Here is a 17,380-nt window from a genome sequence, read left to right as displayed (position 1 = left end):
TTCAACTGCTATCCTCCTGCCTCTATCTCCTGAGTGCTGAGATTATTAGGTGTGCAACATCACACTGACTTATGCAGTGCTGGGCATTGTACATAGGACTTCATGAATGAAAGGAAAGCATTCCACCAACAGAGCTACACTTCCAAATCCTGTGAGTCTTTCTAACAGAAATAGTTTCATTTTGGCCATCTTCTAGTAACTCACCAAAATTAATACAAGGGGAAAGACTACGTAGAATTTTGAAATTAAACTGAATGCATTTTATGAGGGTCAGGAAGTGGAATGTGGTGATTTGAAGAGATGACCAACCATAAGTCTTAGGCATTTGAATACTTGATCGGTCTCTCTCTATCCCACGCTACCTGCCACTAGTGGCTACTTGGGGAGCATTAGGAGGTGTGGCTTTGCTGAAGGAAGTATGTCACTGGGAGTAGGCTCTGAAGTATCAAAAGACTCTTAGCATTTTGCATTAGCATGCATACAAAATGTCTCCACAGAGTCAACTCACTACAACCATACAGCAAAAAGTGTTAGAAAACATTTGTGGAAAACTGAGAATCCAAGGTGTTCCTACTACAGTTTTATACTTGGTACCTGTTTTATAAGTCCCTGATCCCTACCCCTTTCTAATTATAAACAGCCAATGAACAACTTCTAATTCACCAGTTAAGTGAATTAGGTGAAATGAATGAAATTTACCATGATTCAAGGCAATGAATGTCTGAACAAGAGTATGGTAAATTTACAAGCATTATACACTGCAGTAGTCTGGGGCAATCTCCAAGTCTTTTAACAAATAGGGAAAGAAAGAAAACAAGAAGTAAAACTATGTTTTCAAATGAGAAGATACTGTGTGTTTAGAGAAGAGACCATTACCACAAATGGACTTCACTGAAAGGCATGTAGCGAGGGAGGTACACTGGGTCTAGACAACTGCTAGGGAAGGCAAATGCAGGGATTCCATAGCTAACAACAACTGTCAAATGAGAATAACCTATAAAGAAAATACAAATTTTAAAAGTAGAAACAATCTAACATTTAATAAAACCCCCTTTTCTTAATAAATAATTACTTCCTCGGTGGCATCCCATGAAAGCGGTACATGACAATTCTGCAAGATCTCTGGCCACATGTTCACAAAGGGCCAGCAGACCCCATTAATGTCTGTTCTGTCATACTTACTAACAGTCACTGCACCTAACCATGCCAGAGGGACCAGAGCATCCCATGGATTCATCCTACCTCTTCATCAGGAGCAGAAAAGGGCTCACATGACCACCACATATGACAAGGAAGGCCAGTCTAGCACTGAACATGACAAAACAGGTGTGTTCACAGCTAATCATGTTAAAAGACAATGAACAATTACAATCTTTGTTATGGTGGGGGATAAACTTCAACAGAAAAGCTAGACTTATTACTGACCTTTCCACTTCCTGAGAAAAGGGTGGGTTTTTTTTTGTTTTTTTTTTTTGTTTTTTTTTTTTTTTGGTGTTTCATGTATGTCACATTGCAGTTATCTATCATTCCATATATATTTTCCATCTTCCGGTTTTGTTGTTTGTTGTAGAATATTATTTCAAGGTGTGTTACTTTTCTTTATGCTCTGGAACATTTGTTTAATGATGCAAAAATGTGTTTGATTAAAAATTCACCTGCGGTCAGGAGGCGGAGTCAGCAGCTGGCTGACAGGAAGTGGTAGGGAGGAGCCAGGTGAGAAAGGGTTTATCAGGCGGGGCGAGGAGAAGCACAGGGGCTTTTTAGAGGATGGGAGCAAGGACAGGAGGTGAGCTACTTGCTATTCAGCCTCTGGAGAGAAGAATTCCACTTTAAATCCTGACTTCTTTAGCGGGACAGAGGTTTAGTTAAGTTCCCGTCGTAGCTTTGCGAGAGCTGGAGCCGGAAGAACAGATTCCCCGGCTCGGCCCTTGCGGCCTGCCCGCTGCTGGTGGCGGCAGAGCTGCAGTGGCTGATTCAGACAGCTGTGGCTTACAAGGCAGCAGCCATTTTTTAAAAGGACAGCAATTGTTGCTGATGCTGTTATTTCCAGACAGGTGCCCATACAGTCCACACTGGCTTCATATTCACTGTGTACCCCCGGGGTAGCTGTAGCAGGTTCCTTGTCATGCCTCAATTCATCCTCCTCTTCCTTTCTCTCTGCCCACAAGTCCCTCCTATACCTGCTGCCTAGCTCTTTATTACACCAGTCACAGCATTATATCTTCACATAGTGTGCCAATACCCCACAACAGCTGACTTTGAATTCCTGTCTCCACTTACCAAGTGCTGGAATTACAAGAGTACACCACACAACATGTGGTTTTCACAAATGTCTTCTCTTATAGAATTGATTGTAGAGATAATGTGACCTAGACAAGTAGTGAACATGGTCCCAGCTGCCCAGATTACCAATGGGAAGAAAAGTAAAAGAAGCTGCTACCAAAAGGTAAGCCATTAGAAAGCTGGCAGCTTAGGACAAATCCTGTAACAGGTCAGAGGTAAAGGAAAATGCTGTCAATGTTGTATGCTTCAGAGGGCAGCAAATGGGTACCAGCTTAGGGGGACCTACTGTAAACACTGAGTTCTCCTGAAGGACTGAGGTCAATGATAAGCCATAGGTTGATAAGCCACGCATGCACGGACCTCAGAAGGGCTGGAGAGATGAAAGGGAAAGGGAAAGTAATGAAAATGCATTTGAAGAAAATAACTATTCAGTGCAGTTAAAGCAGAAACATTTTCAAGTCTAGAGAGGCACAAATTCAAATATAAGAAGTATTTACGGGGCTGGAGAGATGGCTCAGAGGTTAAGAGCACTGACTGCTCTTCCAGAGGTCCTGAGTTCAATTCCCAGCAACCACATGGTGGCTCGCAACCATCTGTAATGAGATCTGGTGCCCTCTCCTGGTCATACATGCTATATACAAAATAAATAAATTAATAAATCTTAAAAAAAAAGAAATGGTTTAAAAAAAAAAGAAGTATTTACAAATATAAGAAGTATTTACAATTCAAATAGGTATGAACAGAAAAGAATTTGTTGACAAGAAATTATAGTCAAAAATAGGAAGCAATTAAATGATATTTAAAAGTTACAAAAGCTTCGCCTGGGAAGATGGATCCCACAGTAGAGCACTTGTTACAGAAGCTTAAGAGCCAGCCCTCCCAGCACCCGCCCAGCTGGGAGGCCAGACTAAGACACACAGGCACCAGCCCACACAGTCTGCCGGGCAGCAGGTGCCACTACCATGCACAAATACACAATGGAGAGACAGAGAGGAAGAGAAGTGGAGTGGTTCATGCATTGTGAGGAGAGGAGAAACTCGAGATGCAATAAGAGAAGCCACCTGAAGCCATACTGATGTCTGAGGCCATGCTGCCAAGGGGGAAGTGGCCTGTATTGCCACCTGGGGCCATGGTGACATCAGGCCCATGCTGCCACTGGGGACCATATCTGGTTCTGTGGTCCTGCTGTAGCCAAGGTCTGTATTGATGTCCATGACCTGTGTTGCCACCAAAGGCCAAGTAGAAGTCCATGGTCTGGGCTGCCACCTTAAGCCATTTTGAGATCCAAACACTGTGCCAAGCTGTCCTCACCCTCACTGCAGGAAAGCTGGCTCTGCCCATCATGGTGTGTGTATGAGGGGTGGGGTAGAGGGGCAGCTGTCCCTGCCCCTTCACCTAGGCAGTGTGGGAGAGCTGGCTTCACCCCTTGTCTGCTGTGTAGTGGCTCGGGCACTCAGCTGAGCTGGCCTCACCCCTTACCAGGGCAGTGCTGGAGAGCTGGCCATGGTGGTGCATGTGCAGGAGAGAGGATGTGCTGACCAACTCAGCTATCATCCAGGCCGAGATCCAGGGCTTTGAGTTGGCCCACCCCAACATCCACCCTATCAATGAGCTGCTGGAGCACATGAAGTGACAGGCACTGCAGAACCAAAGCTGCAGGATTCCCGTGACACAGGACAACAGGATATTGCAGAGGAGTCCCAGTGAGGATCCAGTATTGATAGTGCAGCAGAAGCCAGAGACCAAGAACCAGTCCAGTGACTCACTGCAATGAACATTCACAAGTAAAGCTGTTTGGGCGAAAGGGCACAGTGTGTGACACACTGCAGCTCCCACAGGGAGATTCTTTTATTCATTTTCTTTCCTTTGGGTGAGGCTGCAAGGGTGGAGGGCAGATATGGAGGGATGGGGGGATGAGTGAGACTGGGGTGCATGATGTGAAATTCACAAAGAATCAATAAAACGTTTTTTGCTTTTTGTTTTTTAAAGCTTATGAACCAGAGTTCAGATCCCAACATTGACACACACACACACATTAGGTTTAATCGCAATATAGAAGGGAGGGAGAGACAGGGATCTCCAGAGCACATTGGCTAGAAAGCCTAAATGAATCGGCCAGCAGTGGACTCAAGTGAAAAATCTTGCCTCAATATATTAGGTGGAGAATGACTGAGGAAGACATTAGACAGAAACTGTGGGCTTCAACACATACATGCACATGTGATGCCAGAGTACCTCCCTTCCCATGTCAACAAGTAAACACATGATGAAATAAAATGCTAACTCAAAGGAGCAAAGAACCCAGAATACCATCAGATCTCTTATTAGCAACTCACAAAGTGAAGAAAACAAAACAAACAAAAAAAATGATAAATTTCAAGCCCTACAAGGACTAGGGTTAAATAATCACTGATCAAGTTTGTTCTATGTAGCAAAAGGTTCATTCAAAACGGAAGGAGAAATAAGAATATTTCAAGACAGGCTGTTTTAGTGTGGTTTCCACTATCTCCTAGCTCAACCCTGGCTATCCTAATAAGTCCCTGTGTTCTTTCTTTGCTTAACAACTAACAACCCCATAAAGATATAGTCTACAACTGAAATAAAAATCAAACATCTTGCTTGTGGGGACAGAGAGCTTGCACAGCAGTTCAGAGCCTGTACTAATCTTGTCAGCTGACTCCCACCTCAGAGATCTGACACTTCTCACCTCCTCTGGACCTTGCAGTCATGGACACATACCCACATCATACACATACATATAAAAATAAGTATTTAAGCATTCTTTTTTTTATATATATGAGTATTTTGCCTGTGTGTGTATCACATGGTATTCATAGATACTAAAAGGGGGTGTCAGATACCTTGGACATAAAATATGGGTGCTGGGAATCAAACCTGAGTCCTCAAAAAAGCAGCAAATAGTGCTGAGCCATCTCTCCATCCCTATAAAAATACATTTAAGCCGGGCGTTGGTGGCGCACGCCTTTAATCCCAGCACTCGGGAGGCAGAGCCAGGCGGATCTCTGTGAGTTCGAGGCCAGCCTGGGCTACCAAGTGAGCTCCAGGAAAGGCGCAAAGCTACACAGAGAAACCCTGTCTCGAAAAATCAACAAAAAAAATACATTTAAGCCGGGCGGTGGTGGCTCACGCCTGTAATCCCAGCACTCGGGAGGCAGAGCCAGGTGGATCTCCGTGAGTTCAAGGCCAGCCTGGGCTACAGAGTGAGTTCTAGGACAGGCACAAAACTACACTCAAGAACAAGTATTTCATGCTGAAGCAATTATCGGTAGCACTTACAGTGAGTATTTACAATTGTAAACAGTGCAATCTCTCCTGAGAATAAATGCTACCAAAGTACCAATATCCTGGAGACATTTTTCTTTGGCAAAATTAAGAAAGCCGGAAAACAAAACACCCCCTTTTAGCTTTTCTGATATGTATTTAAACTGAAGTTATGAGAAGCTCTTATTTTATGGAATAGATCTTAATCTATTTATTACAACTCTATAAACTGTCTTTGCCACACCTGTTAGCAGCCTGCTCCATGGCAGATGATCAAGGGTTTCCTTAAACCCTCTATGTGAAGAAACTGCACACAGCACCAAGATTTCATACAATCTAGAAGGATTTTAGACTTTGAATTTTCTCCACTTTTTTTCTAATAAATGGAGAATTTAACTTTAAGTACAGAATATATCATACAAAGCTTGTAATATGTGATATTCGAACTCCAAAAAGACCTTCTTTGATTTCTATGAAAAAATTTAAATGATGGAAAGCTTTGATGAACATCTCAGGTTTTGGTAATTCTGTCCACCTATAAAAAAGTTATGACATTTAAAAAGTATCACATTCAACGTTACTTATGAAACCCTATGTTTTGAAATATAACCTCTGAGGAGTATATAACATGAGGACACTTACACTGAGTTAGCCTGTCTTAATAGGAAATTATATGTAGTGTATCTATCTATCAATCTGGTGAATCCACATTGTAATAAAGGACTTCTTTCTTTTCTATACAAAACCATCAATAATGTATATATAAACATTTTCCTTTATCTTACCCAGGATAGCTGCCAGTATTTTAATATCAAAGTTGCTTTTTGAGTTCAGAATTATATCCCAGTAAAGTCTATCAGACCATCTTCCTTCTCTTTCTTCTTTTCTAACATCTCACTAATCTCTTGTGTTTGGATGGGGCACATATGTGCCACAGGAAGCATGTAGAAGTCAGAAGCCAATCTATGGGAGCTGGTTCTTTCTTTCCATACTGTGGGCTCTGAGGAGCAAACTAATGCTGGCAGCAAGCATCTACACCCGGTGAGCCATCTTGCCAGCCCCATCATACAAATCTCATTAAGTAATCTATCATGGGACTCTGGGTTATTGCTTGGGCTTCTTTACTTACTATATTACATAGGAAAAAATGAATACCTGCAATCCCAACTCTGGAAAAACAAACTAAAATACCACCAAGTAAGATAAAGTAATCCTGACAGACCTTGACACTAATTTTTATGATACAAGTTTAAGAAATCAATTTCTTGTGAAAAGGACGGGGTGAAAATCATATTAAATTGATTTTTCTATGAGCATAAGTTAAAAGAGGTCACTAATACTCATTAAAAACTGATGCCAGAGATACTTCAGAAGGGAAAAAAACAAACAAACTATAATGGCTAATAAGTAGAAAGTGCTTCTGATGTAAGAAATGCTCAGAATGTTCACACTGAAAAGTCGTCAACATTTTGAAATGTACCTTGAAGGATTGGAGAATAATGATTCAGTTAGGGTTGAGTATTTTTGACTAGTTTAAATCACCTGTATATGAAATTTGCTGAAGTAGCTATCCAGATTGGTAACCTCTTTTTGTCTTTGCTTTTCAAAACATAGTTTCTCTGTTGTAACAATTCTGGCTATCCTGTAACTCACTCTGTTGACCAGGCTGGCCTCAAACTCAGAGATATGCCTGCTCTGCCTCCTGAGTACTGGAATTAAAGGTATGTGCCACCACAGACACACTCATATTGGTAACTTCTTAAAGTTTCCTTTTTTGAGTAGACATTCATATATTACGCTGTCTTTAAAATTAGGTTGCATCTTCTATATGAAAGTATTTTTTATGTTTTCTGATTTATATACTAATTTTCTTACAGTTGTTATACAATAAAGCTGATGTAGAATGTGTGGTTTTTGCAAATGTAACAACTGATAAAATTGTATACTAGTAAAAATATTCTTTTCTGTGTGAGGAGGATACATATGTGTGGAGAGAGTACGTGTGTGTGTGTGTGTGTGTGTGTGTGTGTGTGAGAGAGAGAGAGAGAGAGAGAGAGAGAGAGAGAGAGAGAGAGAGAGAGAGAGAGAGGGAGGGAGGGAGGGAGGGAGAGAGAGAGAGAGAGAGAGAGAGAGAGAGAGAGAGAGAGAGAGAGAGAGAGAGAGAACACCTGGAGCTCACCTATTTAGCTAGACTGATGGGCCAGGAATCCTCCTGTCTCCATGTCCCTAGAGCTGGGATTACAGTCCCTTCTCAAATGCAAGCTAGAAACCTACACTTAGATAGATCCTAACATTTGCACAGCAAGTCTTTTACCAGCTCAATGAGCTCCCACACCACACCAAAACAGTTTTCAACTGTATTTTGAAAAGTATCCCCCAAAACAAAGACTATTAGAGAAAAATTTTTTAAGTCATAAAAACACTAACAATCACCTTCATGTATTAATTTGAGAAAAGACTTTTTACCTGGAATATTTTGCACCCATCATCTTAGAAGCTTGTGAAAATCTTACCTAAAGGTGTCATTTGGTAAGAAACACATCGATGTCTCCACAAAGAAATGGCAGATCTCTCTCGATTCTGCAGTTCTTTTAGTCTTTCTGCTAGTCCGCCTCTGTTTAATGAATGTTTAAATAAAATGTTTAAATAAAATGTTTAAATAAAATAAATAAATAAATATTAAATAAATAAAATTAAAATAATAAAATAAAAATAAAATAAATATTAAATAAATAAAATGTTTAAATAAAAGAAAAAGCACTCATAACAGTTGCAGCTTTTACATTTCACACCCCCCAAACAGAAACCCTTTGTATTATATTCCTTTCCTGGGTATCATTTCCAATTCCTAGTTTTCTTAGGAAGTCTATTTCCTGATTCTGACCAAAGTTGGGCTGCTATTATACTCATAAAATCTGACAGTTAAGTCAGTATGGTTCCCTTTCTACACTTTAAATTTTTCACTCCTTAACTGTGCTGTGCATTTACTACCTGCATCCTCACTTGGCTAGGGTTAGAAAACGCTGCATCCTCTCATGGAAATAGGGTCTCCAAATGTGCAAATATATAAATGCAAAGTGAATAATTCTGAACGTCAGACAGGAATGAACTTGCCAATCTGTTGGTTGTTGATCTGATTATTGTTGCACAATAATCAAACAAGAATATTATTTGGACTCCTTAAGATCATTTATTATCAGTCACAAACACACTACAAGGATCAAAAAAATCAAGAAAAGTTAAAAATCAAGTTAGAAAAGGAGGAAAAGGCAAAGCAAGCAAAGGGAGGCAAGGGAGGAAGAAAGGAAAGGAGCAAAGGAAGGAAAGTTCTATGGGTTCTTCAATTACTTTCCTCTATCTCATCTACCCACCTCATCTAAATTTCTAAATCTGAAATGTACAAGGTTCCTCTCTCCATTAATTCATGCCTAAGAACCTATCACCATCTAGTAGCTTAACTTCTAAAGTGTTTAATCAACCACTTCCCATCCAATACCTGCTGCTCCTACTACCTCACTTCTAACACTGTCACTACTTGACTTCCTGGCAGACAGTCTTCACCCAGAACAAGCAGAGGCTTACTGCTCTGTCTCCTGCATACAAAAACATGCTTGGCACACAAAAGGTCCTCTGTAAGGTTTGGAACAGTATGTTCTAGAACTGGATTACATCACCTGCACCATTAAAATCACTCTAATCTCAAGCACAACAGCCTCCGCACACTCCTTCCTTCCGGGTAACTGAACGCAGAGCCATACACATGCTAGACAAACACTCTATCACTGAATCAGATTCCTAGTTCCTGGATTCCTGAGATAAGATTAACTAAAGAGAACTCAAGTCTGACTTCAGAATCACCATGTCACCCAAGCTTGTCTTGAACTACAATCCTACCGCTTCTAGTGTGGCTAGAGGTGTACACTGTCTTATCCAACTACCACTCTCTTCTGAAGCCACACTGTTATTTGGGGCATTGTTGGATTCAGATTGGCATAACTGTGACTATCTTAAGTTATAATGTCCACCGAGTATTACTAGAGGGTTTCACTTTTGGCATTTCCCACTATGATACAAATAAACTAAACCATCAGAGTGCTACGTATAGCTTTATGATTGACCCATCAGCATCAGGAATGTGTTTGATGCTCCTGATACTAGCTTCATATTGGTCATGTCCACTTTAGCCTGGATGAGGTCACTTGTGTCTTGACCATTTAATAAGCCCCTTGCCTTCGACTCAAACCACATGACTCCACTGGTCTTCCTGCTGTACAGCCAAACTTCTGCGACTCTGTCACTACCTGTACTCTGTGCAATCGCGAGTCTACTTGTTCTTCGGTCTCATACACTTTCCATGTTTTTTGCATACTAGGAAGTGGTTTTTCTAGAATGGGTCTATAACCTTGTGCCTTATTTATAAAAACACGAGAATGGATATAAATTTTCTCAGACTAATGCATGCATGCCATTATTTGTCTCTGCAAATATTATTTCTGGAAATACTGTTCTCTGCAACTACTCTAGGGATGAGATCCTTTCATGACATAATCAGCTAAATCTTCATCCAGAGTGAGTTTGGGCATCAGGTCTTTTGTATGTACCACCCACATTTTAGCCACTGCTCTCAGTTTTCTGTGGACACAGTGTTAACAGACCCCATAATCCTCACAACTGTGTCTTCTTCCACTGTGGCACATACTCCCAGGAGCTCTCTGTCCCTTTTAGTTTAAGACACTGCTGGACATGGGTTCCTTCTCACTCTCATTGTTTTTTGTCAAGGGACAGGACATTATTTTGTTTCAATTTATAACAAAGACACCTTGTACAACATGAGGTTGTGACATGTCTCTATAGGTTCCTGAATAAATCCTGCTTGGTTCACAAAGGCCAGCCATGGAACTGATACACCAATAACAAGCATTTTCATCCACCCTGGCTCTCCTCAGCCATATGAGGTATTTTTATCCGTCAATCAAGGCTCTCATATTTTCTTGCATTCATTTGGCCACTTTCTCTAACCATACTCATGCCACAAAGGCAAGCTGATGGACTTACATTTATTTTTATCTTTCTCTTTATAAGTTATATTTAATAATGAAACAGTGACTTCCCCTGTCACTATCTAACTGAGCACCTAGAACACTGACGTTGAATAAAACCCGATAAGCCAAACAACATACATCTACTAGGGAAAGCAGCATGCAAGTTAGTCATGACCAAATCCACTAATGCTCCACTTGAATAACAACTTCATAAACTGGCTCCCAAACAGACCTACAAATTGTCTATCAAAACCAGAATTTTATTTTGTCAGTTTTCTTTCTCAGTTAAACAAATATTTTAAAATTAAAGTTGATATTTTAAAGACAGAGAAGAACTGAAGAACAAGAAATTACAAAGATGATTTAACCTTAAGAGCTTCTTCTTTGTTGCTGAATTTTCTGGAGTCTTGGGAAACCTGGCTGCATATTTCTGGGGTGTGCTCAATACAGGCTCAGTTGCATTTGCCCCTGAGTCAGTCTGTCTGTTCAAAGACTGTCTTGCATCTGATTTAAAATCCATCTGGTATTTGTGAGGGGATTCTGAATCAATGAAGATGGCATTCTCTGGGTCATCTTCTTTGTCACTATCTGATGAATACTCCACAATTTCTGTAGAAATTGGCTGGAAAAAATTAAAAGAGATGTAATTAAATATTCTTCATTTAACCCCACATGCATATATGGCTATCATTGTTTTGACAAAAAAACTTAATACTCAAAATTAAGACAAGAATATGTTAAACTAGTTGTGAGCCAGGCATTGTTTTATAGACTCCATCAAAATCAACTCAAGTGTTTTTTTTTATCATCCTTCAGCAAACTAATGGCATGTACCTTATGTACTGGAGTCTCTAATGTAAGCTAGTAACATACCTGAGAGTCTAAAAGCAGTCAGTATCTGACACTCAATGGGGGGGGGGGGATTATTTCTTAGCTTTTAAATTTTAACAAGGAGATAACAGTCATTATTTGTCATGAACCAAATAAAAAGATACTGTCTCTTTAAGTATAAAGCATTTTAATTCAGCAATGGAGCCATTAAGAGCAAATATGAAAACTTGCCTTCTCTGGCATAATTCCAATATATTTTCTAGAGTCCAGTTAGAAATCTTTAACACAAACAGGGATTATTTAAGAATGTGAGTAATTGCCTAACATTTCTTATAATATTTCTTCCTGGTTTTATTCAAATTTCTGAACTTGTAAAATAAGATTATTTTTAAAAGTAGATCAGAAAACCAAAATTTGCATCATAGGGCCATCTTGTAAAAGAATCTAATACTTTCTTTTGATGCCTTCTGTCTTTGCTCTGACACATACTAAGTGTGCTGGATTTTAATGCCAACTTGACATAGGCCAGAGTCATCTGGGAAGAAAGAACATCAGCTGAAAAACTGCCCTCATGAAACTGGCCAGTAGAGCATTTTCTAATTAGTGATTGATACGGAAGCACCCAGCCCCTTGTGGGTGGTACTCCTGGCAGGTAGTCCTGGGAGAGTAAAAGCACAATTGAGCAAGCCATAAGCAGCATTACTCCATGGCCTCTGTATCAGCTCCAGCCTACACATTTCTGCTTGAGTTCCTGTCCTGATCTCCTCAGATGATATTTGTGAGGGGGAAGTGTAAGGGAAATAAACCCTTTCTTCCCCAAAATACTTTTGGTCATGATGTTCTGTTAACAGCAATAGAAAGCCTAATTAAAACAACTTAAGATTTCTAAACATGATGAACTTTTATTTTCATATTACTTGGTTTTACAGGTCAGTTACATGTTGTTCTAGTTTTAGTAATAATTTATCCTTCAACATTTTAATTTTGGAGATTTCAGCAGCCTTAAATTATTTACTATCTATACAAAATATAAATTTATTAAAAGTGTACTTCATCATTAGTTGAATGGGACTTTTAAAAACAATTATTTGAAATATATGTTTGTGCTCCATCCTTAGGAGCTCATCTATTTTGCTGGGTTAATATGGACCACACATCCCTGGTAATACAGGAGGCTTTTGAGTAAAAGCAGGAAGCAGAGTGTGAGCATGTATGTGCAATGTTACTGAAGTAGCTAGAGTTTGCTAATGTGCACAGCTTACTGCACTGGGTCTTTTCTGAAATTATATCATTAAGTAATATGAAGAGTCTTTAAAATGATACTATCCAGTCCTGTATCATCTAAGAAATAGTTTTGGTAGGTACCATCACAGTTAAGAAAGAAAGAAAGAAAAGAAAGAAAGAAAGAAGGAAGGGAGGGAGGGAGGGAGGGAGGGAGGGAGGGAGGGAGAGAGAGAGAGAGAGAGAGAGAGAGAGAGAGAGAGAGAGAGAGAGAGAGAGAGAGAGAGAAAGAAAGAAAGAAAGAAAGAAAGAAAGAAAGAAAAAGGAATGAAAAGTATGACCCTAGTTCCTTTCCATCCTTGCAAGTCTAAGCCTAAATCACAGCAGCTACATACTTACCAATGAATTTATAAGCACCAGAAATACATGCTTTGCTCACAATACTGCTTCTGGATAAATATTAAAAATAAGCCACAAAAAGAACCATAGCATTTTTAAACTAAAAATGATAGTTCATGATACCTTTTATATTAATTGAGAATTACATATCTAACTAATTGTATCTTTTTCTCATGAGACATCCCTCCCATGCCCATGAGGACTGAGCACAGAGGTCTCTATCACTTAGCTACACTCTGTGCAATCTTTTCATCAGAAACTCCCCATAACCCAGGTACACTATGGACCATAATCTGCCACTCTCGACCTCTGAGTAGCTGGGATTTCAGGCCTGCGCTCTCACACACAGCTGAGAAATTTTCTTTAGAATAAAGGTTTTCATTTCATCCTATATCAAGATCTCTCAACCTCAGTTCTATTGCCAGTTGGAGCTAAGACAATATGGAGGCCATATGCTGTAGAGTGTTTAGTAACATCCCCGCCAAACCCACCAGATGACAAGAGCACAAGTACTACTCGTAATAACAATCACATGTCCAGACATGGCCTATTGCTCCCTGGTGACAAAGTATCCTCAGTTGAGAACCACTATCCTAGAAAGGCACAGTTTGTGCCACAGACTCATAGGCAAATGTGAAGAGGATTCCAAGTACATTGGAGGCATGATAGAGGCTGAACCTGATTCCTTATAAAACACTGCAATAAAAAGTTTACTTTGGTTCCAAAATCACATCAAGAACAACCCTCTGTGGCCTCTGCATCAGTTCCTGTCTCCAGGTTCCTGCGGTGTTTGAGTTCCTGTCCTGACTTCCTTCAGGGATGAACAGTGATGAGGAAACATAAGCCCAATAAACCCCTTTCCTCCCTAACCTGCTTTGGTCATGGTGTTCTATCACAGCAATAGTAACCCTAAGACATCATGTATAGGTCTTTAATTTTTGCTCCAATGATTGACAAGTCTAGTTGTTTTATTGGTTTGTTTGGGTCTTTTGTTGTTGTTTTTGCTAGCACCACCATGCTATTTATAATAGTTTTGTGATACAGAATGAAAACTGGTATAGTAGCACCTCCAACATTGTACTTTATACTCAGAGATACTTTAGTTATCTGGGGTCTTCGGAGGGTTCCTGTGAATTTGGGGGTTTTTATTGGGAAAGCATTGAATTTGCAAGTTTCTTTTGGTTGGGTGGTCTTTTTAATAATAATAATAATAATTCTACCAATCTATGAGCACTGAAAGTATTCTCAAGTTCTAGTGCCTTCTTTGATCTTTAATCTTTAAAGTTTTCATAAAGCAGTCTCTCATCTTCCTGGTCATATTTATTCCTAGATTAATTATTTTATTTTATTTTGATTCCATTTTTAAGGTGAATGTTTCAAAGGTCTCTTTCTCGGAATGATTGTTTTGGGTATATATAAATGTAACTAATTTTTATAGGTCAATTCCATGTACTAACACTTTTCTGAAAGTGTAGATCAATTCTAAAAGTTTTCTGGTAGAAATTTTTTGGATTTCTTTTGTATATCATATTCAAATAGGAATAATTTAACTCTTTCCAGTATGTATCCCTTTAATTTCCTTGTCTTGTCTCTAACTAGTGATCCAAGCACTATATTGAAAAGGACTGGGGATAATAAAAACTCTGCCTCATTCCTGACAATGGAATTGCTTTGAGGTCTTCATTATTTAGGCTGATGTTGGCTATGGGTTTGTCATATACAGCTTTTATTTTGTTACAGTATGTTCATCCAGTCCTACTCTCTCTAGGACTTCTATAATGATAGGATGGTGGATTTTGTGAGGCCTTTTCTGTGCCTATTTAGATGATCATAATTTGTCTTTAAGGCAGTTTAGATGGTTTATTACATTTATTGAGTCACATATGTTGAACCACTCCTGCTCTGATTTTATTATACTCTTGTCATCTTGGATTTGGGTTTGGTTTGTTCTTATTTTTCCAAATTGCTGAAGTTATTTGTGCTCTTTCTGATGTTTTAATATAGATGTTTGGAGCTATAAAACATCCCTCTTAGTACTGCTTTTAATGTGTTCCAGAGGCTTTGTACTTTCACTTTCACTTAATTCTAGGAAGCCAAAATTATTCTTTTTTGACTTGTTCTTTGACTCTAATATAATTCTGACTGAAGTAACCCAGACTGAGGAAGAAAAATGTCACACATTCTTTCTCATTCCTGGATGCAGGCTCTTAATCTTTATTTGCATATATAACCTGGAGTAACTGCAGAAACCAGTAAAGGAAAAGGGTGCATAGTGGGAGAGGTCAGGGTGTGACTCTAGAAATGAGGCTAGCAGGATACAGGAGCAAGGAAAGGAAAAATTGGAAAACTGGATTATTTTAACAGGGTGGGGGAGAGGGAGGCAATGCAGAGGGCAAGGAAGGGAGGTGGGATAAATAATATAAAGGAAGCTTGAAAAACCCACAGGGTCTTTCTTTATGTTTACTTTAAATATATATATGGACACATATTCATAGCTTAAATGAAGTTATACGACCAGGGGTGATGATGGTCCCCCAAAGGAGCCATAGATGATCTAACAAACCCAATCACAAGAATGGAAAATCTCTCTTCAAGTTGTTGAAGAGAGTCTAAGAGATGCCTACCTATCCTCAGCTAAATCACCACAAATTAGAAAAATCTCCTTATGTCAAAGTCTTTGATTCCACTGATTAATGTAGCTGATTTTTATGGCAATATCATGTTGTTTTCATTACTATAGCTCTGTAGTAAAATTTGAGATAGGAAAAGGTGATATCCCCAGCAGTTCTTTTATTATTCAGGATTGTTTCAGCTATTCCCTTTTGTTGTTGTTGTATTTCCATATGAAACTGAAGAGACTATTTTTCCAATTTCTGTGAAGAATTCTGTTGAATTTTTGATGGTGATGGCACTGAATCTGTTGCTTTGGAAACAATTGCTGTTTTCACCATATTAATTCTATCCAATGAGCACAGGAAATCTGTGCATCTTCCTATGTTTTCTTGAATTTAAAAAAAAAAATCTAACTATAATTCTTTCACATGCTTGATTAGAAGTAACCCAAGACTTTTTGTAGTCTAGACCATTGTGAAGGTATGTTTCCCTCATTGCTTTCTCAGAATTCTGTCATTTCTATATAGGAAATCTACTGGGTTGTTTTTGTTTGTTTTGTGTGTGTGTGTGTGTGTGTGTGTGTGTGTGTGTGTGTGTGTGTTAATTTTGTATCCTGCTACTTTGCTGAGAGTGCTTATCATCTGTATCCAGTTTCCTGGTAGAAGTTTTAGGGTCTCTTATATATAAAATTGTATCTTCTGTAAATAAAGATACTTGGACTTTTTCCTTTCCTATTTATATCCCCTTGATCTCCTTCAGTTGTCATACTGTTCTAGCTAAGTCATCAAAGACTATATTGAATAGATATGAAGAGTGATCATCCTTATTATTTATTCGGGTGCAATTACTTTTAGTTTCTCTCCATTTTTGTTGATGTTGGATGTAGGCTTACTGTAAATTGCCTTTCTTCTGTTGGTGTTTGCCCCTTGTATCCCTATTCTCTTCAAGACTTTTATATGGAAGGGATGCTGGATTTTGTCAAAGGTCTTTTCTGTATCTAATGAGATAATTGTATGGTTTTTGTCTTTCAGTCTGTTTATACCGTTTATAGCATTTATTGTTTTACACATGTTGAACCATTGATACCATCTGGAATAAAGTCAACATGATCATGGTGGACAATGTTTTTGATGTGTTCTTGGATTTAGTTTGCAAGTATTTTAATTGAGAATTTATACATCTATGTCCATAAGGAATATTGATCTATAATTCTTTTTTTGTTGTTGGAACTTTTGTGGTTCTGGTGTCAGGGTAGTAGTGGCCACAGGCAAGACAGTTTTGTAGCTTGATCTGCTTTGGGGGGAGGCCCCTGGGGGTAGGATCAGAATCCATCCCTGGTGCATGAGCGGATTTTTTTTTGAGCCCACTACCTATGATAGGATACTTTGCGCAGCCTTGAGGAAGGGGGAAGGGCTTGGACTTGCCTCTACTTGGATGTGCCTCCCCATGGGAGGCCTTGCCTTCTTGTGGGGGGGGGGGAGTGAGGGATGGGTTGGGAGGGGGGAGCTGGGGAGGGAGGGTGGAAGAGGGGGATCTTTTGTGTGTAAAATGAATGAAAAAAAAAGTTCTTAATAAAAAAATTTGGAAATGTTCCTTCAATTTCTCTTTTGTAGAATAATTTGAGTAGCGTTAGTGTTAATTTTTTGAAAATCTAGTAGGATTCTGTAGTGAATCTATTTGGCCTTGGGCTTTTTGATTGGGATTATTTT

General features: G+C 39.2%; 1 protein-coding gene across 10 annotated transcripts in view; it reads right to left on the bottom strand.

Moving 5' to 3' along the window:
- Spidr (scaffold protein involved in DNA repair) overlaps nt 1-17,380 on the bottom strand; it is a 280,374-nt gene that overhangs the window by 180,676 nt on the left and 82,318 nt on the right. For 4 of the 10 annotated variants that reach the window (XM_028893301.2, XM_028893302.2, XM_028893305.2 and 1 more), the window contains 3 exons: nt 10,976-11,229; nt 8,079-8,179; nt 2,570-2,653 (listed from right to left, as the gene is read on the bottom strand). The exons of 1 other annotated variant lie outside the window; for it this stretch is intronic. In XM_028893301.2, the coding sequence (XP_028749134.1) occupies nt 2,570-2,653; nt 8,079-8,179; nt 10,976-11,229 (439 nt within the window). Of the gene's footprint in view, nt 1-2,569; nt 2,654-8,078; nt 8,180-10,975; nt 11,230-17,380 lie in introns of those variants that run through there. 5 more of the 10 variants (XM_028893303.2, XM_028893304.2, XM_037209974.1 and 2 more) reach the window with 4 other exon arrangements.

This window comes from Peromyscus leucopus, chromosome 12 (assembly GCF_004664715.2).
Source record: "Peromyscus leucopus breed LL Stock chromosome 12, UCI_PerLeu_2.1, whole genome shotgun sequence".
NCBI lineage: Eukaryota > Metazoa > Chordata > Mammalia > Rodentia > Cricetidae > Peromyscus > Peromyscus leucopus.
The sequence above is the reverse complement of the archived record's forward strand: the minus strand, read 5'-3'. Positions and strand labels throughout refer to the sequence as shown.